General features: G+C 41.4%; 2 protein-coding genes across 3 annotated transcripts in view; both read left to right on the plus strand.

Annotated features, from left to right (window-relative positions):
* HIKESHI (heat shock protein nuclear import factor hikeshi) overlaps positions 1 to 11198 on the plus strand; it is a 37426-nt gene extending 26228 nt beyond the window's left edge. Inside the window, exons 4-5 of one of the 2 annotated variants that reach the window (XM_075546422.1) lie at positions 1918 to 2036; positions 10545 to 11198. In XM_075546422.1, coding sequence (XP_075402537.1) covers positions 1918 to 2036; position 10545 — 120 coding nt within the window. In that variant the 3' untranslated portion in view covers positions 10546 to 11198. Of the gene's footprint in view, positions 1 to 1917; positions 2037 to 5781; positions 6787 to 10544 lie in introns of those variants that run through there. The other variant, XM_075546421.1, reaches the window with a different exon arrangement.
* An 11850-nt stretch (positions 11199 to 23048) lies between these two features.
* CCDC81 (coiled-coil domain containing 81) overlaps positions 23049 to 24799 on the plus strand; it is a 53488-nt gene continuing 51737 nt past the window's right edge. The window contains exon 1 of the mRNA XM_075546423.1: positions 23049 to 23546. Within this exon, the coding sequence (XP_075402538.1) occupies positions 23468 to 23546 (79 nt within the window). The 5' untranslated portion in view covers positions 23049 to 23467. The remainder of the gene's footprint in view (positions 23547 to 24799) is intronic.

The following is a 24799-nucleotide window of genomic DNA, read 5'->3' on the forward strand; positions in this document are numbered from 1 at the left end:
GCGAGGAGGGTGTAGGAGGCTTGGTAGGGCTTGATCAAGGACAATGTAACAGGAATTACTGAAACTCAAGTGAAGGCTGAACATGATAGTGGGACAAAAGGAAAGTAAAAGGAAATAGAGGAAAGAACTCGGAGGCAAATGGCATTTATAGAAGTCTAAATACAGGCATGTACATATGTAAATATATTTATATATGACAGTGGGGAAATAGATCTCTGTGCATATATTTATAGGTTTAATATTAAGGTAGCAGATGGACATTGGGCCTCTACTCAAGTCCTCCCTCAATGCAAGTACACTTTGTTCTATTAAATTGGAGTCCATGATGCTCACCTTCCCGACATGATTGCTGAAGACAAAGAGGGTGCATTAGCAAATGTAGTGAAGAAAGTTGATGGTGCCCGGCTATCAAAAGATATAGCATCTGGGGTCTTAAAGCCTTGAAGGTAAACAAACAGCCATCTAGCTCAGAAGCAACAAAGCCCGCATGGAAGAAGCGCACCAGCCTGTGTGATCACGAGGTGTTGATAGGATCAGTTGTTAGGCATCAAAGAACAAAACAGTCATATAATTGTGAGAGGGGGAGTGAAGATTGGGCACCCAAAACCCATCTGTAGGCAACTGGAAATCCCCTTACAGAATGGCCATGGGGAGGAGATGAGCCAGTCTGGGTACAGTGTAGCAACAATGAAACATACAACTTTCCTCTAGTTCTTTAATACTTCCTCCTCCCCGCTATCGTGATCCCAGTTCTACCTTACACATCTGGCTAGACCAGAGGATGTACACTAGTACAGATATGAGCTGTAAACACAGGGAATCCAGAACAGATAAAACGCCCCCAAGGACAAATAATGAGAATAGCGATACCAGGAGGGTAAGGGGAAAGTGGGGTAAAAAGGAGGAACTGATCACAATGATCAACATATAACCTCCTCCCTGGTGGACAGGTAACAGAAAAGTGGGTGAAGTGAGACATTAGACAGTGTAAGACATGAAAAAATAATAATTTATAAATTATCAAGGGTTTGTGAGGGAGGGTGGAGGAAGGAGGGGGGAATGAGCTGATACCAAGGGCTCAAGTAGAAAGAAAATGCTTTGAGAATGATGATGGCAACAAATGTACAAATATGCTTGACACAATAGATGTATGGATGTATGGATTGTGATAAGAGTTGTATGAGCCCCTAATAAAATGATTTTTTTTAAGTCACAACATACTCTGCAAAGACTGTTCTTGTGTGGAAAATGAGTTTGGGCCCAGTCATCCTCTTCAATTATCAGAACCAATTTTCCATCTAAACCAAGACAGAATGAAAGAAGCTCTCCGCGCTGGGAAACATCTAGGTCTGTCCCTGTTGTCCCTGTTGCACAGGCTCCTCTGTTAGTGAGTTGTTTGTGGCATTGAACAAGAACGGCAGTGAAGGGGCAGCAGGAATGACTGCCCAATAGTCGTATCTTTAGTAGTTCATTTCATTTTGAGCTTAGTGCTTAAACCTATTGGAATTTTAGTAAAGACAGATAACATTTACTTTTAACTTTTGCCAAGGAAATTTTGGGATTATTATCTGATGCCTATTTGAGGCCCAGCAAAAAGAAATAAACCAGCAAATAAAGAAAATGGAAGTGTCAACTCTCTTTGTAATTAATAGCAGGTGACCAACTTCTTTATCTTCCTGGCAAGATGCAAACTTCTTAGAGGAAATCTTGTGAGGAGATGAGGTTGATTTAGATAAGTGGTATTTGAAGGAGGCAGGGTGTACTGAGTGCACTTGGTATAAACGAAGGGAGATACTAGATTGTTTCAGAACTTATGGTCCATAAAGCAGTTTCATGTGGGAATATTTTTAACGAAAGATACTAGAGGTCTAAATGAAGTAGCTACGGTAATCTATTAATGTGTTATTAATCTTTCAGTTCACACAAAAGATGCTGGACAACTTCTACAATTTTGCTTCATCATTTGCCATCTCTCAGGCCCAGATGACACCTCGTCCGTCTGAAATGTTCATCCCAGCAAATGTGGTTCTGAAGTGGTATGGAGTATTTTCTATTCTAACATATAGGGTTTAGTAACTATATATGAGAGAATTTCAAAACGTTCATGGAAAAATGAAGTTTGGGGAGGGTGGGAGTGGGAGGGAGGGGGAAGAAATGGGGAGCTGATATCAGGGGCTTCAGTGGGAAGAGCATGCTTTAAAAATGATGGCAGCATATGTGCTTGACACAATGGATGAATGTATGGATTATGATAAGAGATGTAAGAGCCCCAATAAAAGTAGTTTAAAAAGAAAACTGAAATTGAAAGATAATGTAATTTTTATAATAATTTTTTTAAATTTAATTTTATTTGGGGCTCATATAACTTATCACAATCTATACATATATCCATTGTGTTAAGCACATTTGTATATTTGTTGGCTTCATCATTCTCAAAGCATTTGCTTTCTACTTGAGCCCTTGGTATCAGCTCCTCATTTTTTCCCCTCCCTTCCCGCTCCACCCCCCCCATGAACCCTTGATAATTAAAAAATCATTATTTTGTCATATCTTACAATGTCCAACATCTCCCTTCATCCACTTTTCTGTTGTCCATCCCCCAGGGAGGGGCGTATATGTAGATCCTTGTGATCAGTTCCCCATTTCTGTCCTCCCCTCCCTCCACCTTCCCGGTATCACCACTCTCTCAGGACTAGTCCTGAATGGATCATCTCTCCTGGGTTCCCTGTTTCCAGTTCCTATCAGTACCAGTGTACAATCTCTGGTCTAGCCAGATTTGTAAGGTAGAATTGGGATCATGATAGTGGGGGTGGAAGCATTTAGGAACTAGAGGAAAGTTGTATGTTTCATCAGTGCTATACTGCACCCTGACTGACTCGTCTCCTCCCTGCGACTCTTCTGTAAGGGGATTTCCAGTTGCCTACAGATGGGACTTTGGTCCCCAATCTGCACTCCCCCTCATTCACAATGATATGATTTTTGTTCTTTGATACCTTATTCCTTCAACACCTTGTGATCACACAGGCTGGTTTGCTTCTTCCATCTGGGCTTTTTTGCTTCTGAGCTAGATGGCCGCTTTTTAACCTTCAAGTCTTTAAGACCCCAGATGCTATATCTTTTGATAGCCGGCCTCCATCAGCCTTCTTCACCACATTTGCTTATGCACCTGCTTTGTTTTCAGCGATCATGTTGGGAAGGTGAGCATCATGCAATGCCAGTTTAATAGAGCAACGTATTCTTGCACTGAGGGAGTACTTGAGTGGAGGCCTAATAAATTCATATTTTCATAATTATAAGGCTTTCATAAATTATAAGGCTTTAATTCTTCATGAGAGCAGATAGCCTTATGTCATTACCATGGAGTGATTGGTGGATTTGAACCACTGACATTACAGTTAGCAGCCAATGCTGCTTAATTGACACCACCAGGGTGTTCTCTCTATATATCTATCTGTGTGTGTGTGTGTCCTATGAATGTACTTTTTTTGTATCTAAACATGTTTTTGTGGACATGAACATCATTAACATATTCATAACATTAAACTATACACTGTAGGTTCTTATCCTAAATAATCTTAAATAGTAAACCATTTTGAATTTATTAAAGACACACAAAAATATAGCTTCCTGTTTTAGGGACCACTGTTAAAGATCAAACTTAAAAAAAATCATTTTATTAGGGGCTCATACAACTCATCACAATTTGCATACATACATCAATTATATAAAGCACATTTGTACATTCGTTACCCTCATCATTCTCAAAACATTTGCTCTCCATGTAAGCCCCTGGCATCAGCTCCTCATTTTTCCCCTTATATCCCCACTCCCCTCTCCCTCATGAACCCTTGATAATTTGTAAATTATTATTTTGTCATATTTTACACTGTCAAAGATAAAAGTTTTTGCTTCCTTTTTCCCCCTTTTGTTCTTTAATAATTGTTTATTGTGTATTAGTTTGGCGTTTACATTTCAGATCATCAATTTTGGAATCACCATCTTAAACCACTTATCAGACTCACCAATAACTTATCCTGCCTCCTCCTGCTGCCCTGCCCCTCCCCTGAGTTTTCTTCTCCTTCTTGTGAAATACTGTTCTTCCCTTCACTCAGGTTACCGCCTGTTTGCCCTCTAGCCCAGTGCTTCTCAACCTTCCTGATGCCGTGATCCTTTAATGCAGTTCCTCATGTGGTGGGGACCCCCCAACCAGAAAATTTTCATTGCGGGAGTGAGGAGGGAGGGGGAAAAATGAGCAGCCAATATTAAGGGCTCAAACAGAAGGCAAATGTTTTGAGAATGATGATGGCAACAAATGTTCATATGTGCTTGACACAATGGATGTATGTATGGATTGTGATAAGAATTGTACGAGCCCCCAATAAAATGATTTTTAAAAAAGAATTTCTTTAATTATAAAAAAATTTTTTGTTGTTGCTGCTCTTATGAATTGGGCGACCCCTGTGAAAGGGTCGTTCAACCCCCCAAAGGGTTCGCGACCCACAGGTTGAGAACCACTGCTCTAGCCTATTGTTTCATCCTCCCTCCTTTGCCTCTCTCCCCCTCTCCCCCCACCTTCCGTAACCATTAAGGTTTGTTTCCTTTGGTGTGAAAAACTTTTGTCTTGAATTTTACTTTATAACACTCTCTTATAATAAATACCTGACCTTTTGCGATTGACTAACTTCACTCAGACAATGTGTTCTCCAGGTCCATCCAGGCCACAAGAGGCTTTGTCGTTTCATCATTGTTCTTCAGTGATGGATAGTATTCTGTGGGGCATATGTACCGAAGTTTGTTTATTCATTCTTCCACTGATATGCATTTAGGTGGTTTCCATCTACTTCCCACTGTAAGCACTACTATGGTGAATGTGGGTGTGCACGTATCTGTTTGTGTTATGCCTCTGCTGGATCATGAGGAATTTCACTCTCCATTGTTTGCTGTAGTGCCATACCACTTTCTCCAGGAGCTGCACATTTTATAGTCCCACCAGCACGCCACGAGGATTCCTATCTCTCTATACCCTCTCCACAATGTATTATTCTTTCTTTGTTTTATCTCTTGAACCTTCCAGTCAGTGCTGAAGGATCATACTCTTTTTATGTTTTGAATTAGAAACACATTATATGAGATTTGAAATATCATTGAAAACTATTTTTAAGTTTAGAAAGCCTTGATCTAAAGTAAACATGCATAGAGCATCAGGATGCTTTTACTTCCCTTGTACACAAATGACTAATGAGCCTACTTCCCAGCGTTCTTGGGCTTTTGTTTCATAGGTCGTCTCTCCATTTTGAGCCTCCCGGTGGTGAGGGACACCGAGGGAGGCTGGGGAGAGATGCGACGTGGTGTAGCATGGAGGGCACGGGGATGGACTAGGTTGGAGCTTTGGTGCAATACGGGTTTCGACTTTGAGCAAATCAGTCTACTTGTCTAAGAAATGGAGGCGGAGGAATTAGATATGTTTTGCCCTTAGTCCCCAAATTTGCGGATTTATTATGCTTTGTGGCTGGTACAGAACAGTTAGTTGACTCCATGGTAACCCAAACATCATTCCGATTCAAGCTCTCGATCAACATTGCTTTGCACTTAAATCACTATGGTAACTGTCTCTTTATAAGATTGATTAAATCGCCATGTTATCATTTTTTCTTTTTCTTTCTTAACTTTTGCTAAAGAGTAAGTACACTTGTGTGTTTTTTTTGATGAAGTCCTTTGACAGATTGTGTAAGACCCTATTTCGGTTTTCTTGTAAACACAAACATGTCTTTTCTTCTCTAGGTATGAAAACTTTCAGAGACGACTAACACAGAACCCCCTCTTTTGGAAAACATAATCTGAATTAAATAACTTTTAACAGGTTCTGAAATGTGTCATGTTTTGAAGATAAATGGCTCCACTTAAAAGCATGACGTGAAAAGGATCATGAAGCCTAAGTCTAAGAGCTGTTGAGTGACTGTGAAGCTTAATTAAAATGTCATAAAAGTGAAAATGTGTATCATTCATGACTTTCCCCCTCTGAAGCTTAAAATGCTTTTGCAAGGCAAAATGCCTTGGCTATGATTAATTTTTTACTTAAAAATAAAAATATTCACAGTAATGTGTTACATGCCATTGTATTTATAATCTTTCACTTATTTTATGGTTTAATAGAGTGGTCAACTTAATCAACTAGGGAACATTTTGAAAAACATCAAATAAAAAAATTTGCATACAGAATAATTATTTTCACTGAACACAAAGTGGTTAAAATAAGAAGTGTCTGGTTGTGCTTTTATGTCCTAGTACAACCAGACATGTTTTATTTTAAAACAAAATAATTTTTATTAATAGAGATCTGTAAAAGCTTTTGTTACCATGCATACATATTCCCCTACAAATTCTTTTTTTATATTACTTCAAAATGACCATGTGCCTCAAGATAACCTAAAGTGGGCATTTGTACATCCTTTTTAACCTAGTAGCAAAATGGCTACATTAGTTATTAAATAAGAGCACAAGAATAAAATTTATTGTCCAGTTATACAAGATTATTCCTTTAATAGTCATTCATGTTCTTAAAAGGCAAGACTGGAAATCAAAATTGCACTGACAGATTCAGTCCTTTTGATTTTAGCATAGAAATTCCACAAATTTAAGATTTAACAAAAACAACATTGTCACAATTCCATTGGTTAAAGACAGTTTTGTTTTTAGTAATAAATAATTTGTGGACACTAACAACTCAAAAAACCTATAGAAAGGTTGGATACTAAAAAAAATTAATTAATTAAAAAAAAAAAGAAAGCTTGGATACTGTGCCATGAAAGATGAGTATCCTACATTTGTATAAGTATTTAACAGCCAAGATTTTTTCTAAAGTTGCAACATAAATGTTTTCCTTAGAAGAGTCTAAAATCTAAAGCATTAGCAATATTGACCCTCTTTTGAAGTATCTTTAATTCTTAAATTCTACATGGAATTTTAAGCTTTCCTATAGGTTTTACGAGCCCTTATCTGATTCAAGGAGCGTTGGTAGGGCAGTGAGTTCATCATTGAGTTGCTAACTACAAGGTCAGTGGTTCCAATCCACCAGGCACTCACCAGGAGAAAGGCCAAGCTTTCTGTTCCTATAAAAACTTGCAGCCTCAGAAATCCCATGGAATAATTCTACTCTACTGAAGGGGTAATGTGAGTCGGCATTGATGGCATCTGATTCAAGAGTTCCTCGCTAGCACAAATGGCTTATGTGCTGGACTACTAACTGAAAGATTGGTGGTTGGAACCCACTCCAAGTTGACTTGGAAGAAAGGCCTGGTGATCTGCTCCTGCAAGGCCACAGCCTTGAACCCCCAGTGGCATGCGGTCGTACTCTGTACAAATGTGGTGGTCGTCACTTGTTGACTCGGTGGCAACTTACACAAAGTTCTGCCAGGTGGTAGCTTATTTGTCATGATTCCATGAGAGAAAGGCAAATGTTGCTAGTGTGAGTCTGATTATGAATCACTAACCTCTTGGCATGTGGACTAAAGACTATTTCTCTCACAAATAATAGTGTTTCCACATGCATTGTTGAATGGCCTGATGATAACATTTTGGCTTATTAGTCTACACTTAAACTGTTACAAGCAGGAAATATGACTTAAAAAATAATTTTATTAGGGGCTCATACAACTCTTATCACAATCCATACATACTGGTACATCAATTGAGTAAAGCACATTTGTACATTCATTGCCCTCATTATTCTCAAAACATTTGCTCTCCACTTAAGCCCCTGGCATCAGCTCTGCCCTTTTTTTCCCCTCCCTCCCCGTACCTCCGTTCCTCATGAATCCTTGATAATTTATAAATAATTATTTTGTCATATCTTGCACTGTCCAACGTCTCCCTTCGCCCATTTTTCTGTTGTCCGTCCCCCAGGGAGGAGATCACATTTAGATCCTTGTATTTGGTTCCCCCTTTTTAACCAACCCTCATGGTATCACCACTTGTACCACTGGTCCTGAAGTGATCATCCACCCTGGATTCCCTTTGTTTCTAGTTCTTATCTGTACCAGTGTACATCCTCTGGTCTAGCCAGATTTGCAAGATAGAATTGGGATCATGATAGTGGGGGCAGAGGAAGCATTTAGGAGCTAGAGGATAGTTGTATGTTTCATCGTTGATACCCTGCACCCTGACTGGCTCGTCTCCTCCCTGCGACCCTCCTGTAAGGGGATGTCCGATTGCCTAAAGATGAGAAATGACGACTTTTGTAAGTGAAGAACCAGCCCTGGTTTGGCTCCATGGTCTTGGGAGTCTGTAGGGACAGTTCTACATTGAGTCAGAATTGACTTGATGGGAAGGGTTTCTGTATTGTTTGTTTCTGAGATGTTAATACATTGTTTGGAAAAGACACAGTAGCACAGTGGACTTGGTGTTGGGGTAGATTAGGGCTGAAGGAGCCCTGGTGGTGTGGTTAAACACTCCTAACTAAATGCATTGGTCTGAGACCACTGGCTGCTCCGTGGGAGAAAGTTGTGGCAGTCTGCTTCTTAAAGATTACAGCCTTGGCCCTTACCGAAGGGTTGTGGGGAGAAGATGAGCCAGTCAGGGTGCAGGGTTGCAACGCTGAAACATACAACTTCCCTCTAGTTCTTAAAATGCTCCCCCCCCCCTACTATCACGATCTCAATTCTACCTTACAAATCTGGTTAGACCAGAGGATGTACATTGGTACAGATAGCAACTGCAAATACAGGGAATTCAGGACAGATGACTCCTTCAGGACCAGTGGTGAGATTGGCGATGCCTAGAGGGTGGAGGGAATGTGGGGTAAAAGGGGGGAACTGATTACAAGAATCTACGTATAGCCTCCTCTCTGAGGGATGGGCAGCAGAGAAGAGGGTGGGGAGAGACATCGGACAGTGTAACATGACAAAATAATAATGATTTATGAATGATGAAGGGTTCATGAGGTAGGGGAAGTGGGGAGGGAGGGGGAAAATGAGCAGCCAATATTAAGGGCTCAAGTAGAAAGCAAATGTTTGAGACTGATGATGGCAACAAATATACATGTGCTTGTCACAATGGATGTATGTATGGATTGTGATAAGAATTGTACGAGCCCCCAATAAAATGATTAAATAAAAAAGATTACAGCCATGAGGGAGGGGGGAAAAGGGAGGGAGGGGGGGGGAAAAAAGAGGACCTGATGCAAGGGGCTTAAGTGGAGAGCAAATGCCTTGAGAATGATTGGGACAGGGAATGTATGGGTGTGCTTTATACAATTGATGTATGTATATGTATGGATTGTGGTAAGAGGTGTTGGAGTCCCTAATAAAATGTAAAAGAAGAAAAGAGAAAAAAATGATTAGGGCAAAGACTGTACAGATGTGCTTTATACAATTGATGTATGTATATGTATGAACTGTGAAAAGAATTGTATCAGCCCCAATAAATTGTTAAAAACAAACAAAAAAAACAAAACAAAAAAAAAAGAATGCTTTCAAAACGATGATGGCAGCATATGTGCAAATGTGCTCGACACAATGTATGTATGTCTTGTGATGAGATGTAAGAGCCCCCAATAAAAGTATGTAATCATTAAAAAAAAAAAAAAAAGATTACAGCCTTGGAAATGCCATGGGCCAGTTCTACTCTGGGGTCATGAATCAGAGTTGACTCTATGTCAACAGGGATTTTTGGGTGGGTGGGGGGTAGATGGAGGATAGTCTGCATCTGTGGCTTTTGAAATTCCCTCAGATATACTTCTGAATGCCCTGATTCCCCAAAGAAAATTCCTGGCTTTGCTTCCTGGTTCTTCTCAATTGCATGCATTCATTCAAGATGTCTATAAGTTGATTGTTTCTCTTACATGGTCGAGCAAGGCCAGCTGATAAAATCACTTGGGTTTAATTTCTAAAGTTGTCTTTCTGGTTACTGCAAAAACATCTTGGACAAGAAGGTATTTGCCCCAGGAAGGATGGTCAAGCTAGTGTTCACTTTTTAATGTAAAGGATACCCAAATCCAGATGATGCAGGGGGAAAAGACCTTAAATCGAGGAGACAAATAGGAACTTGTTTGAGAGGAGAGGTTGAGTTCAATTTTAAATATGCTGAGTTAAGGTTTGTTTATGGAAAACTTGAAGAGTGAAATTTGGAAATCATTGATGTTTAGTAAGACCTAGAGTTTATCAAGCCATTAAAGTGTTTTCAATTGAGGATTTCTTAGGCCTTTTCTTTAGGTTTTTACATAAATTCCACAATTCCCAAAGCTTAGTTTTAGCATCTGAATGGAAAAACATAATTGTGTGTATATTTAAAGGTAAAATAATGTTATAATTTAAAATTTTAGTCTGTTGTATGTCTGTGCTGGTCACTGACTTTCTGGCACATTTTCCCTGAGGGTGAAGATGCTTTTGACAATTTCTCGTGGCTTGCTTATCTATCTAATGATGCTTATTCTTCCTAGTAATGCTTAAGAAAACAAAAGACAACTAATTATTTTGTCAGGACCTGACCTAGAAAGTACATTGCCAGTGTCAACTTTTGATTTTTAAAAACTTCTTGTTTCCTTAAAGACCAAATACCTGATTGGCACCTAAGGATCTCATGAAGAACTCCAGTGATGCTGAGCCCTGAGACGCCACCCCAAAGGCTCACAGTCCACCAGTGATTCTGAGGGAGCAGAAAATCCGCTTCTTCCTCTAAGGATTACAGTCGAGACAGTGGATGGGGCAGTTCTACTCTTGCCTGGGGTCACGATGGGCATCCACCACCATCACTTCCAAAAACAGAGCAGTCAGTTGAAGTCTTAAATGGATCACCAGTGATGATTCAAGTGTGCTCCTGGAGATCATCTATTTATTTTCCAGCGTAAACTAGAAAGAAGTCCAAGGAGTAAGAGAATTAGCTTTCCAGTCTTCAGCTCATCGCTGCTTCCCAACTCTTTTTTTTATTTTTATTTTATTTTAACAATTTATTGGGACTCATACAATTCTTTTCACAGTTCATACATATACATACATCAATTGTATAAAGCCATCTGTACAGTCTTTGCCCTAATCATTTTTTTCTCTTTTCTTCTTTTACATTTTATTAGGGACTCAAACAACTCTTACCACAATCCATACATATACATACATCAATTGTATAAAGCACATCCATACATTCCCTGCCCCAATCATTCTCAAGGCATTTGCTCTCCACTTAAGCCCCTTGCATCAGGTCCTCTTCCCCCCCCCTCGCCATTCCCCCCTCCCTCATATGCCCTTGGTAATTTATACCTCGTTATTTTATCATATCTTGCCCTATCCGGAGTCTCCCTTCCCCCCTTCTCTGCTGTCCCTCTCCCAGGGAAGAGGTCATATGTGGATCCTTGTAATCAGTTCCCCCTTTCCAACCCACTCACCCTCCACTCTCCCAGCATCGTCCCTCACACCCTTGGTCCTGAAGGTATCATCCACCCTGGATTCCCTGTACCTCCAACCCTCATATGTACCAGTGTACAGCCTCTGTCCTATCCAGGCCTGCAAGGTAGAATTCGGATCATGGTAGTTGGGGGGAGGAAGCATCCAGGATCTGGGGGAAAGCTGTGTTCTTCATCGATACTACCTCACACCCTAATTAACCCATCTCCTCTCCTAAACCCCTCTATGAGGGGATCTCCATTGGCCAACACTTGGGCCTTGGGTCTCCATTCTGCACTTCCCCCTTCATTTAATATGATATATATATACATATATACACATACATATATACATATACACATATATACACATACATACACACACTTATATCTTTTTTTTTTGCATGATGGCTTATACCTGGTCCCTTGGGCACCTCGTGATCGCACTGGCCGGTGTGCTTCTTCCATGTGGGCTTATTTGCTTCTGAGCTAGATGGCCGCTTGTTCACCTTCAAGCCTTTAAGACCCCAGACACTATCTCTTTTGATAGCCGGGCACCATCAGCTTTCTTCACCACATTTGCTTATGCACCCATTTGTCTTCAGCGATCCTATCATGGAGGTGTGCAGTCAATGATATGATTTTTTGTTCTTTGATGCCTGGTAACTGATCCCTTTGGGACCACTCGATCACACAGGCTGGTGTGTTCTTCCATGTGGACTTTGTTGCTTCTGAGCTAGATGGCTGCTTGTTTATCTTCAAGCCTTTAAGACCCCAGTCACTATCTCTTTTGATAGCCGGGCACCATCAGCTTTCTTCACCACATTTACTTGTTCACCCACTTTGGCTCTAGCCTTTGTGTTGGGAGAGTGAGCATCATAGAGTTCCAATTTAATAAAAGAAGGTATTCATGCATTGAGGGAGTGTTTGAGTAGTGCTTCCCAACTCTTGTGGGCTACGGCGCATGAGAAACCTGTCAGTCCTCTTGGAGTTCAACCCTGCTTCTTGTTTCCATGTGCGTTCCTTCGGAATATACACTAGGCCTTTAGAGAACTTTAAACTGTTTTGGTGTCTTCTAAAGTCACATGGTGTCCACAGACAGGGAGCAGACCTCGTGTGTGAGTCTGGGTAGACTAGAGTAACAAATTCACAAACACGCATATGTATATAAGGGGTAGGTTTATATACAAGATCAATTGAACATTGAGAAAACATCCCAGCCCAGTCCAGATCAAGTCCGTAAGTCTGACAGTCCATATGTCCGACAGCAATCCGTAAAGTCCTCTTCAGATTCACGAAACACATGCAATGGTGCCCAATGCAGGACGATCACAGGCCAGTGGGTAGAAATTCTTTGGATCCAGTAGTGTTGTAAGCATCTCAGCGCTGACAGGGTCTCCACGTGACTTCTCCAGCTTCAGAGGTCTTGTCAGCTGCCATCTCTCTCAGGGAGTGAGCAAAGAGAGATGTGTCTTCTGGCTCCAAGGAGGAAGTACCAGATTTCCCAGAATTCTCAGGAGAAAGCCATGCCCACAAAGAAATCTCATTGGCTATCTCCAGATTGACAGCCTAGACTCTACCCCTATATTCTTAATTCTTAAATTGACACCAGATTAGGTGACTACCATACCTTGCATAAGAGCAGAGAAAGATTTACGTGTCCGATGACAGGATGTCTCCTGGGGATCCATCTTTCAGTCTCAAAGTAAAGATGCTGCAGTCTTGGTGTCTTGTGTGCATCACAAATTCTGTTGCCCTGCCTGGATGCATTCCTTCTGCTCTGCTTCTCCCTGTGTCTTTGGAGGGACGTTTCTGTAACAGATCAGAGGGAGCAGGGCAACTCCACTGAATGCTTCCCAGATGTAGCTGTTTTTTGACTCCAAAGTCCCTCAAATGTGCCATTTTGAGGATTACATTTCATCCCAGGTCTACCCTCTCCAAACCACATTAGACATTTGTGATAGTGACATGCCTTTTTCCCATTTTTTTCATTCAGAAGAATCCTCACACCAATCGCACACAACTCAGCGTGGGTCACGTGACTAACCCAACCCAGGGTTTAAATAAATGCTCGTGCTTATTTCTTGATAATGAAGTACTTGTATGGCTTGCCTCCTTTCATGCCAGTACGAGGCTGGTGTATGGTTCTTTTCCAAACTGGTAAATAGGTGAGGACACAGATCTTGATTCAGGGCAACTTAAGCAGAAGGGCATTTGTTGGAGGTGATGGGGGAGCTCCAGAGTGATGAGTAGGCATCAAGGGTCCAGAGGCTGGGCACTAGGAACTGCAGCCCTCGTCATCAAGCAGTGCAGCGAGCGGACGGTGCCATCCCTCCAGGGAAGCTTCCCAGCTTTCCTGCTGTCAGAAAGCTGTCCTCAGATCATATGCCCGGTCACTGGTCCAGTTGCTCAAGGGCCACAAGGATCATCAGTTTCTCTAAAGGCACATGATTACCAGGAATGACTATCCATATCACCTAAATGTCACATAATAACTCCCCAGAGAAATCTGCCTGGTCTCAGGGCATCCAAACAAAACAACTGCCAGCCAGAAGTGCGTTTTTGATGGGCTATTTGGAATGTAGAGGAAGGGATGGAAGGGGCGGAGAGCAGAGTGAGAAAATACCATTCTCCCAAGAGTAAAAAATACCATTCTCCCAAGAGAGATTATTCTTTGACAATAGATAGGACCTATAAATCTTTCTACTGCATTTTTTTCTCTAACAGGGTCTTAAAAGCTTCCTGAGAGCATATCTTGATGAATTAGAAATATACTCACCATCTGTCAACACTACATGTCACTTTATGTATAAGTAGTGTGAAGTTTGATCTTCTGCAAGTACCCGAAAGTAGTTAGCACAAGCACTTTGATTTAACAACCATTAAAGACATACTGAGCTCTCTCACCATCCAGAGGAAATAAACAATTAGTCCAATGGACCTGATACCAACATCCATCTCCTCAATGCCGAGACTGGAACAACTTACATGGTACCTGGCAGCCACAACCCACTGCCTGGAAAAGGACCACTTTATGAGGTCCTGGAGAGAGTGGGATAAAAACATGTAACAGAATTTAAAATCATAAGTGATACCAGATTTATTGGTCAGAGATTGGTAGAAGCCCCAAGACTATGGCCTTTAGTCATGTTTCAGCCCTGGATAGGAACCCCCATTCGTGTTAGAATAATCAACCCTTTAAGATCCAAAAGGCAGAAGTTACCCAAGGACAGAGTTAGGGAAGGTGGGGGGATGGAAAACAGGCAACACAGGGAGGACGTGGGATAAGTGATGCTACACTGAGGGATTGCAATGGATGAGCTAAAACAATATGTGTATTGTTTAATGTCAACTGATGCTATGCTCTTTCAAGCTTTCACCCAATGCACAATAAAATGTATATATATATGTATATGTGTGTATATAGATCTATCCATCCATATGGTATTTATTTTGGTCTTCTGATGCCTGTTACCCGATCCTGTCAACACCTAATGATCCCACAGGCTGGTGTGCTTCTTTCATGTGGGCTTGTTGCTTCTCTGCTAGCTGGCCACTGGTTTAACTTCAAGCCTGCAGGTACTATATCTTTTGATAGCCGGGCACCAATTTTTTCTTTTTATAAATTATTTGACTGGGGGCTCTTACAACTCTTAGAACAATCCATACATCAATTGTATCAAGTACATTTGTACGTATGTTGCCATCATCATTTAAAAACATTGTCTTTCTACTTGAGCCCTTGGTATCAGCTCTTCTTTTTTCCCTCCCGCCCCTCCATGGACTTTCTGAAGACCGCATATATAGAGGTATCAGTTCCTTTAGGACTCAATTAGTTACTCTATTTGCATCTTATTCCATGATTATAGAAATCAATATTATGATATGCTAGATATTCTTTAAGCTCTTTACATATGTTATCTCCTTCAATCCTTAATACAAACTTTGTGTTATATTTATTTCATTCATCATGAAGTTGAAACTCAGAGAAATGTTTGCCCAGGGTTTCCACAATAGATAATGAGAGGCCTAGGATTTTACTTTCTACTAATTATTCTAATGGGTGATCTCTTTACATCATTCATGCCTTTATTCAGATGAAACCTACACACACATATCTAAAGTAGCCTCTACATTGTATCCAATTGTCTCACAGTATTTCTCTTTAGCAGCCCTAGTGGTGTAGTGGTTATGTGTTGACTTGCAATACACAAGGTTGGCAGTACAAAACCACCAGATGCTCTGAGGGAGAAAGACGGGCTTTCTACTCCCGTAAGCAGTGACAGTCTCAGAAGCGTACAGGACCAGTTCTCCCCTGTCCTGTAGGGTCGCTGAGAGTCAGACTCAATGGCAGTAAGTTTTGTTTCTCTCTCTTTACTAGTATATCCCATAGCTCATTGATGTTCTGTTCATTTTTTTGTTTTTTTCTTAAATAATATAGTTATGGTTTTTCCTTGCAAGTCAATAATCTTGATTTTTATGTATTTATCTATCCTTCCTAGACAATTTGATTAGTTCTTACACTTTGATGTTCCATTTTGCATTTTGGATAGTTTTCCTTCTGTCTGAAAAACTTTCTCAGCTTTTCTGTAAATTCTGTCTGAGTATTTATTTATTTATGAAGGGTAGTTTGCATGGGTACAGAATTCCAGTTTGCCTTGAAAAATTTTTAACCAGAAGAAGTCAATTTGATTTATTACTTCAAAAAAGCTTTATTTGTGTTTGTTTAGCTTGGTAACTGTGTCTCCAACACTTTCACAACAATGATCTGCTGCTCAGTAAGGAGAGCGTGCTTCATCCTGCCTCAGACCCATTTAGCACAAACACAACCATCAGAGGCCCCGCCAACTGGGTGGTTTTGTTTTGTTTCACGAGAACTGTAGGTCTCCCAGCATGGACCCCTGGCCATTTCCCTGGGCACACACTACATGCAAGTTCGGGTACTTTACCAATCAAACTTCATTTCGAGGTAAACAGTTACATCATCAGGGGTTTGGGACAGCCTAGTTTTGTTAGCCACTGCAATGTAGGACAGCTTAGAGAGTCGAACCATTTTGAATGCCTCTACACAGCATCCCCAGAAGAATTAGTTTGACTTTTTTTACTCTCACTCTTTGTTGCCAATTGGGTGAAAGTTTACAGAACAGATTGTAGTTTTTCATTCAAAAATTACACACATTCTGATTCAACTTGCCGATCACAATCCCTTAATATACCATCTCCCCACTTGCTCTTTATGCTTCCGATTTCCATCCCTCCTCCTTTCCTAACCCACTGAATTGTGTCCTTGCCACGCTTTTCTCTTCAGTGGCTAAACTTTCTAACTCAGAGGTAAGTTCAGTGCCATGCTGAAGGGTAAGGACCACAGTCTTGTTGACTATGCTAAGATATCACTCCATCATATTCTGTGCTGACATTTTTTGTTGTGAAGTCAATGGTATTTCTTGCTGTTTTTCCCCTACCCCCTTCTGGTTGTTTTTAATTTCTTTTTATCTTTATTTTCATTGGCCTGACTATGATACGATTACATGTGGTTTCATTCGCAGTGATCCTGTTTTTGATTTGTTAATCCTCCTCATGCAGAAACAGTTTACTTGATCAACTTGAAAAGGTTTTAGCTATTGGTTCTTCAATGATTACTTTCTATTTTCTTTCCTCTTCTCCTGGAACTTCCTAGGTTTTATTTCGCTCATTCTTTGTTGGGTTATTTTTACCTGGTTTAATTTGCATAATTTTTTATTCTTTATGTTCACTAGTCCTGACAAATGCTGTGTCCAATCGGGGGATACATTTTTCTCATGAGTTTTTAATCTTTTCGTTTCTTATGAGTTATTTATGCATAAGCACACTCATGCCTCTGGGATATCACCTTAAAAAGATCCTCATTGAGGAATATTCAATATTTAATAAATTGCACCCATGTACAGTATAGAATTGGATAAGTTTGGTAGTTGTATAAATTGTGACCTCTCAACATATTGAAAGCAAGGGTGTTACTTTGAGGATGAAGGTGGGTCTAACGCAAGCCATGGCATTTCTTTAAAATTAAAAAAATAATTTATTAATCATTTTGTTGGGGGATTCTTACAAATCTTATAACAATCCATCATTCCATTGTATTAGACACACTTGTACAAAGGTTGCCATCAACACTTCCAAAATCTTTTCTTTCTATTTGAGCCCTTGATATCGGTTCTTTTTCCCCCTCCCTCCACCACCCTCCAGCCATGGTATTTTCAATCACCTCATCTGCATGTGAAATTTGGACACTGAATGAGGAAGACTGAAGAAGAATCCAGGCATTTACATTATGGTGCTGACAAAGAATATTGAAAGTACCATGGGCTGTTAAAAGAGCAAACAAATCTGTTTTGGAAAAGGTACAGCCAGAATGCTACTTATTTGGAGAGATTTTGTCTCATATACTTTGGACATGCTGTCAGGGAAGACCAATCTTTGGAGAAGGAGATTTTGCTTGGTAACGTGGAGGGGCAGTGACAAAGGGGAACACTCTTGCTCGGCAAGATGGGGTGACATGATGGGCTGTAAGATGGGCGCAAACATAAGAAGGCTGCCAAGGATCAGACAGTGTTTTGTTCTGTTGTACAGAGGGTTGCTATGCGTTGGGACTGTGTTAGTCAGGGTAGACTAGAGAAACAAATTCAGGGAGACTCGTGTGTATAAGAAAGATTGTTGGAAACACAGGAATTCAGGGCAGATAAACCCCTCAAGGACAAAACTGAGAGTAGCCATACCAGGAGGGTAAGGGAAAGGAGTGGGGGAGAAACGGGGAACCGATCACAATGATCTATGTATAACCCCCTCCCAGGGGCATGGACAACAGACAAGGGGTAAAGGGAGGCATCAGACAGTGCAAGACATGAAACAATAATAATAATTTCTAAATTATCAAGGGTTCATGAGAGAGGGAGGGAGGGAGAGGGAGGGGGAAAATGAGGAGCTGATACCAAGGGCTCAACTAGAAAGAAAATGCTTTAAAAACGATGATGGGAACATATGTACAAATGTGCTTGACACAATGGATGTATGTATGGATTGTGATAAGAGTTGTATGAGCCCCCAATAAAATGATTAAAAATAATAATAAAATAAGCAAGCAAGATCAAAAGAGCTTTATATACAAGAGCAATTGAATATTGTGAAAACATCCCAGCCCAGTACAGATCAAGTCTATAAGTCTGATATTAGCCCATATGTCTGATACCAATCTATAAATTCCTCATCAGACTCACGAAACACATGCAACGACGCCAAATACAAATATAGGCCAGTGGGTGCGAAGTCTTATGGATCCAGTGGTGTTGTATGCATCTCAGGGCTGGCGTGGGTCTCCATGTGGCTCCTCCAGCTTCAGGGCTCAGGCTGCATCAGTGTAGCTCCATCAGACTCATCCTCAGTAATGTCTTGCAGGGAGTAAGTGTGCGTGGGTCCTCCCTCCAGTGAGCTATTTGATCTCCTTAGCCCTTCCAAATGAGGTCATTAAGCTGCAACCTGATTGACAGGCTAAACTCCACCCCTTCAGTGTTAAGTCTCAAATCGACAACAGATTATGTAACGACAACAGGCACGACTTGCGGCACCTAACAACAACAACAACAACATACTTCTGTGAAACCACTGCCTCAGTCAAGGTACAGCAATGTTCATAGCCTGGAAGATTTCTCATGGCCCTCTGCAGTTCATCCCCCACTTCTGATCCCAACTCAGGTAATCATGCATCTCCTTTGATGTTTATAAAATGGAATCACACTTGGAATTTGGCTTCTATCAGTTAGTATGATGATTTTGAGATTCATCTATGCTGTTTCCTGTATCAGCAATCCAGTCGTTATTTGGTGGATATGTGGGTCATTTCAGGTTTAGGGCCCTTTTTTGTGTGTTTGTGACTAATGCTGCTTTAGATAATTAAGTCTAGTAATGTTTTTATTTCATTAGCATACTACAACCGGAATTGTGAGATAGTGTACTTCACTTTATAAGACACGAAGGCTCTTTTTAAGTGGTTTAACCATTTGACATTCCCACCTGCAGTACGAGGGTTCTAGGCACTCCCATCGTCATCAACACTTGTTATTATCAGTTGTTTTGATTGTGATTATCCTAATGCTGTAGGATATGCTATATGTTGGATATGCCAAATACTGGTGGCATAATAGTTACGAATTGGGCTGAGGCACTTAAGGTCAGCCGTTTGAAGCCACCAGCCACTCCACAGGAGAGCCAGAGTTTCTACTCCCGCAAACAGTCAACCTCAGAAACCCACAGGCACAGTTCTACCCTAATAGGGTCAGTATGAGTAGCCATGGCCTCAATGGCAGTGATGTTGATTTTTTGGTTCATCTTAATGATGGTGGTGTAGTGGTTATGCTTGGGTTGTGATCCGCAGGGTCTGCAGTTCAAACCACTAGCAGCTCTGCAGGAGAACAACTGGGCTTTCTACTCCCTTATACAATTATAATTTTGGAAACCCACAAGAGGTCGCTATGAGGTAGCATTGACTCACTGGCAATGAGTTTGTTTTGGTTTAATGTAGTAAGGGAGAAAGATGAGATTTTCTACTCCTCTATAGAGTTACAGTCTCTGAAACTGACAGAGGAAGTTCTAGCCTGTTTTATAGGCGGTGAGTTTGATTTATAATATTGTAAGGAGCCCTTGTCTCGTAGTGGGTTATGCATTGAACTGCTATCATGAGGTCAGCAGTTTCAACCCACCAGTCACTCTGTGGCATAAAAGATAACCTTTCTACTCCCTTAAAGAATTAAAGTCTTGGAAACACAGAGGGGCAGAAGATTTACTTGATATCCATGAGTAAATGTGATAGGTAGGTTTATTGTGCCAACATGGCCAATGAACACATGTGGGATTAATTGAAGTGTGAAGAGATAAATGGCTATGTGAGCCTTGTCTTTCTTGCCTCTTTCTCTTTGATGATCGCACCAGTGTGTAGCTGCCTTCACTTGTTCTCTGCCTCAATTTGCAAGCTACACTACCTGTGGGACACCTAACCCGTGGACCGTGTCACTGTAGTTTGAGGTTCCTTCAAGACCTGCCTCGCCACACTACTAGAGTATACATCGTTTGAGCTGGGGACTGTCAGACTCTGTAATCTGGCTGACTGTTGGTGACCTGCCTTGCTGTTTGCTGCCTATGACCAGATAGCCTGAATTGCTCTACAGAGGACTACCCAGTGGCCCTCAAGACTTGACGGACTGTCAGTGTATTAGCTGTCTCATGGAAGTGAGTTGCACTGAGCCATTTTTACTGCTTTATAGATTAACTGTTTATTTCTTATGTTATCTATCTATATAAATATATATATAATCATTAGTGTCCTGGTTTTGTTTGTCTAACATAGTATCCTAATGTTATAGTAGTATTTCAGTGTAATTTCAATGGTATGTTCAAATATTTTGCCCTTAATTAAAAAAATTAAGTTTCCTTATCTTTTGTATAAGGATATTAAAACATATCAAGAATATATATATATATATATATATTCTTCCTGTTCTGTAGCTTATCTTTTTATATCTTATTGATATATTTTGAAGAGTAAGCATTTTAAATTTTGGTAAAATCTGAATTTTTATGTTTTTGACTTTTTAAACTGTTTTTTTTGTATCTTGAAAAATTTTTGTTTATCACAAGATCACCAAGATTGTTCACTTATACTGTACAAGTTTTACTTTTTATTTTTTTAAATTTTTTATTATTGCCCTTCACCAAGAAAAGAGAACTCTCTCCGGAGCTCCCGCCGGCATCTCCGGGATCGATTGCGTTACCGCACAGTTTTACTTTTTAATTTAGATGCATGATCCTTTTTAAGTTAATGTTTGTGTGTCGTTTGAGTTGAGTTTGTTGGCCAATACCTAAAATGACCTGTAGTTTGATTCTTTTTGAAGCAGCAGTTTATGTATCAGTAGTTCCCATTAACAGGAGGAAGATGACATGTTCTATCTCGTAAAGAATTACAATCTTGAAAAGCGTTGTATGAGCCCCTATAAAATGACTTAAAAAATAAAAAAAAATTACAATCTTGAAAACCCACAGGAACACTTCTGCCCTTTCCTATAGGGTCATTATGAGTTGGAATTGACTCAATGGCAGACACATCATCAAGTTCCCATTAAAAACAATTTTTTGACAAGTTTTCCGTTGTGTCTATAATGTACATTTTTTTTGAAGTAGGGCAAGGAACCTACAGGTTTAGACTTTCTGGAAGTTAAAACTTGTCATTTTTACTTTCTTCCTCGTGTTTCTTTAGCTATACTGAGATTTCCTCTATTAGCATTTCTCATCATTATTTAAAAATGAACATTTGAGGCTCAAAAAGATTAGTATTTTAGTCACAAATGTTTTATGTTAACAGCAGACTTGAATGATCTTATCTTCAAAAACAAAAGTCCCTACTTGACCTTGTGTGAAAGCAAGAATGTTGTAAAATGTTGATTACTGCGGGGGGGGGCAGGGGTGATAAGTTTGTCTTAACTGCGAGGTTTCCTTTCCATTCATAAATCGGTACTGTAACCATGTTTGCTTATTACTCATAGAGGCCACTTCTATTAAATATGGGCAAGTGCTATCATATGATTTCCATGGTGCAGAATGTTCAGGCAGAATGGGGATGTATCATCTCTCATTTAAAATGGGCTATTTTTATAATAGCCTGACTTGATGAGTTTTTCCGTATTTCTTCCTTAAGGGATTAGTCCATAGTTGAGCCTGAAAGAAATCTCATTTGTCACATGAAGTAGTTTATTTGTACTGAACGCTAATGTAAAAGGTGAATCCAGCTGTTTAGGTTCATAGGTCAAAAGTGTATAAGCACCTGTCATCGAACTACACCTGTCCTCCCATGGCCTCCTAAGGAGCCCTGGCGCCTAGTGACTCAGTGGGCTACTCAAAGCCACCAGCAGCTCCTTGGAGAAAGCGGAACTTTCCTACTCCAACCTGAAGGTGGACAGCCTTGACACCCCGGGAGCCCATTCTACTCCATGGAGTCCCTAGGGGTCCGAATCAGCCTTCCCATGACGAATATTTGGCCTTTAGTTATCTGAGAGCGGCCTCCTCTCAGTTGTTAGCTAGATGTCCGTGTACTAAAGAGCAGAAGGGTTTGTGAGGGATGAAGTTCATCTTCTTATATCAAGGAATTTAGGAACCAATCCCATCAGTCATTGAAAACAAAACAAAACAAGTCTGGTCTTCAAACCCTTCAGCCCTCCACTTCCTGCGAGGGGAGAGGGCAGATCAAGCCAAAGCTGGAATCGAACTACCATCTAGAGCCTCAAATCCTCAGACTCTACCGCTCTGGCAAGAATCACTCCAGGTTCGTCCCAGTTGATTATAAAAAGCTCCACCCCAACCAAGTCCCTGTGCTGCCCAGGAAGTGAGGGGAAGGGAAGAAATGAAATATTTTTTGTTTCATATGAAACACAAGCCCCCCGCTAACCCCTCACAAGCTAAAATCACCTTTATTTTAATTCTTTTCGCAGTAGCAGTTTATCTATCAGTCCACACCTCAGCTTTAAATTTCCAACCACCCTGCCAATCTGGGCCTGCTCCCTGCCCCCAGGGGCCCCGCCTGTCCACGGGCGGCCGGCAGAGAGAACCTTTGTGGCGTCACAGCTGCGCGCCCCGCCCTCCTGCGCGCTGGGCTCTGCCACCTTTGTTCTCCTCCCGCCCGTCTCCTGGCAACTCCGTTTACCTGGGCACCCGGCCGCCGGCGGCCCCAGTCTGGTGGTGGTAGTCGGAGGGCCCAGACTTGCACGCGGATATTCGCCAGCCAATCCGAGCAGCTCGACAGAGCAGGACGGAGAGAGGGAATATTCACGTGGATTTAAGGGGAGGAGATTTTTTTTGTTTGTTTCAGAAAAAAATAAATCAAGATTTTCATCATTTCATCAAGATTAAAGCAAGATTTTCATTTTGTAAGACACACCTAAAACGACGAAGAGAGGCACTTGGCACGTGGGAAGATCACTTTTGAACAAGGCGCACGTCCGAGAGGAAGACCAGGCAGCCGTCCAGCGCCCGGAGACCCGGGGTGTGGGCAGCAGCCAGCGCCTCCGGGGACCCACGATGCTGGACACTCTCCCCTCGGCCCTGCAGGGGCTGGGCAGGCAGGTGCTGCCCACGCTGCCTTCGCTCAGCCAGGAGGGTAAGCAGTGTGGGCTGGGGCCCCGGGCCTGGGGTGCGGGCTACTCGGATCTGGACTCTTCACCTGCCTAGGAGGGGAGGCCGAGGGCCTGCTTCCAGGGTTTCTGGTTCAAGGCCAGGAAAGGCTGTGTTGCCTGGACAACCACCAGGCAATCACATCAAACCTATGTTGACTGTCCTGAGACGGACCCTTTCTTTTATTGGCTGCCTTAATGAGGGAAAGGGAGCCAATTGGTTTTGATTAAATACAGTAACACATAGTCTGTATTTAGTTTAGCCAAAGTGTGAGCACATTCCTCTCCCCACTGAGGTAGTTCAGAAGCCCGGGCTTATCCCGAGAAACAGCCCCAGAGAAGCTGTTTCACTGGAGCTTCCTAAGGCTCCTTCATGCAAAGACCTGGCTGCTTTTGCAACGCATGACACCTCAGGGCCAGGGGCAGCAAGTAACACAATCATAAAAAGAGACTGTTCCGAACAGGGCTTGGTTGCTTGTCGCAGAAAACTTGCTAGGCCTGGTTTCGTCATTCAACACAGTCAAGTCATGCCGACTCATAGTGGCACAGAACTGCCCCCTCAGGGCTTCCGAGACTCACTAGTCACAGGAGTAGAAAGCCTTGTCTTTCTCCCAATTAGACACTGAACCTGTTTTAGCGTGGTTTCCTTAGTCACCCCAGTGATGTTGAGATCTTCCTGAAAACATTAGAATTCTTGGGAAGAAAGATGCTCAAGAACCTATTATTATTATCAAGCATTGTAATTTAAGCTTTAACTAGGTGACAGATGGAAACTGGGTGACCTGCTATGTAGCTAATGATCCTTGGAGGTTGGGGCTGTAGGGCTTCAGGCATGATGCACACAGTGCTAGTGGTTATGCATTGGACTGCTACTCTCAAGATCAGCAGTTCAAAACTGCTAGCCACTCCATTGGAAAAAGATGAGGCTTACTACCCCTATAAAGAGTTACAGTCTCAGGAACCCACAGGGGCAGTTCGCTATGAGTCGAAATCTACTTGATAGCAGTGAGCTCTACTTTAGATATGTTACTTTGTTCAAATGTTTTAAAATACAAAAGAGACCCCACTCAAATATAATATAAGAAGAACTTTTATTAAGTTTTAAAAGAGACAAACACAACATAAGGACCCAACCACTTCGTCCAAATGAGGGGGGCTGTTGGCATGAGGCCAAGAGGCATCCAAGGGGTTGCTGAGATACAGAGCTTTTGAAAGGGCGTGGGAGGGCAGGGGAAACTCA

The sequence above is a fragment of the Tenrec ecaudatus genome, chromosome 4, assembly GCF_050624435.1.
Source record: "Tenrec ecaudatus isolate mTenEca1 chromosome 4, mTenEca1.hap1, whole genome shotgun sequence".
In the NCBI taxonomy this organism is placed as follows: Eukaryota; Metazoa; Chordata; class Mammalia; order Afrosoricida; family Tenrecidae; genus Tenrec; species Tenrec ecaudatus.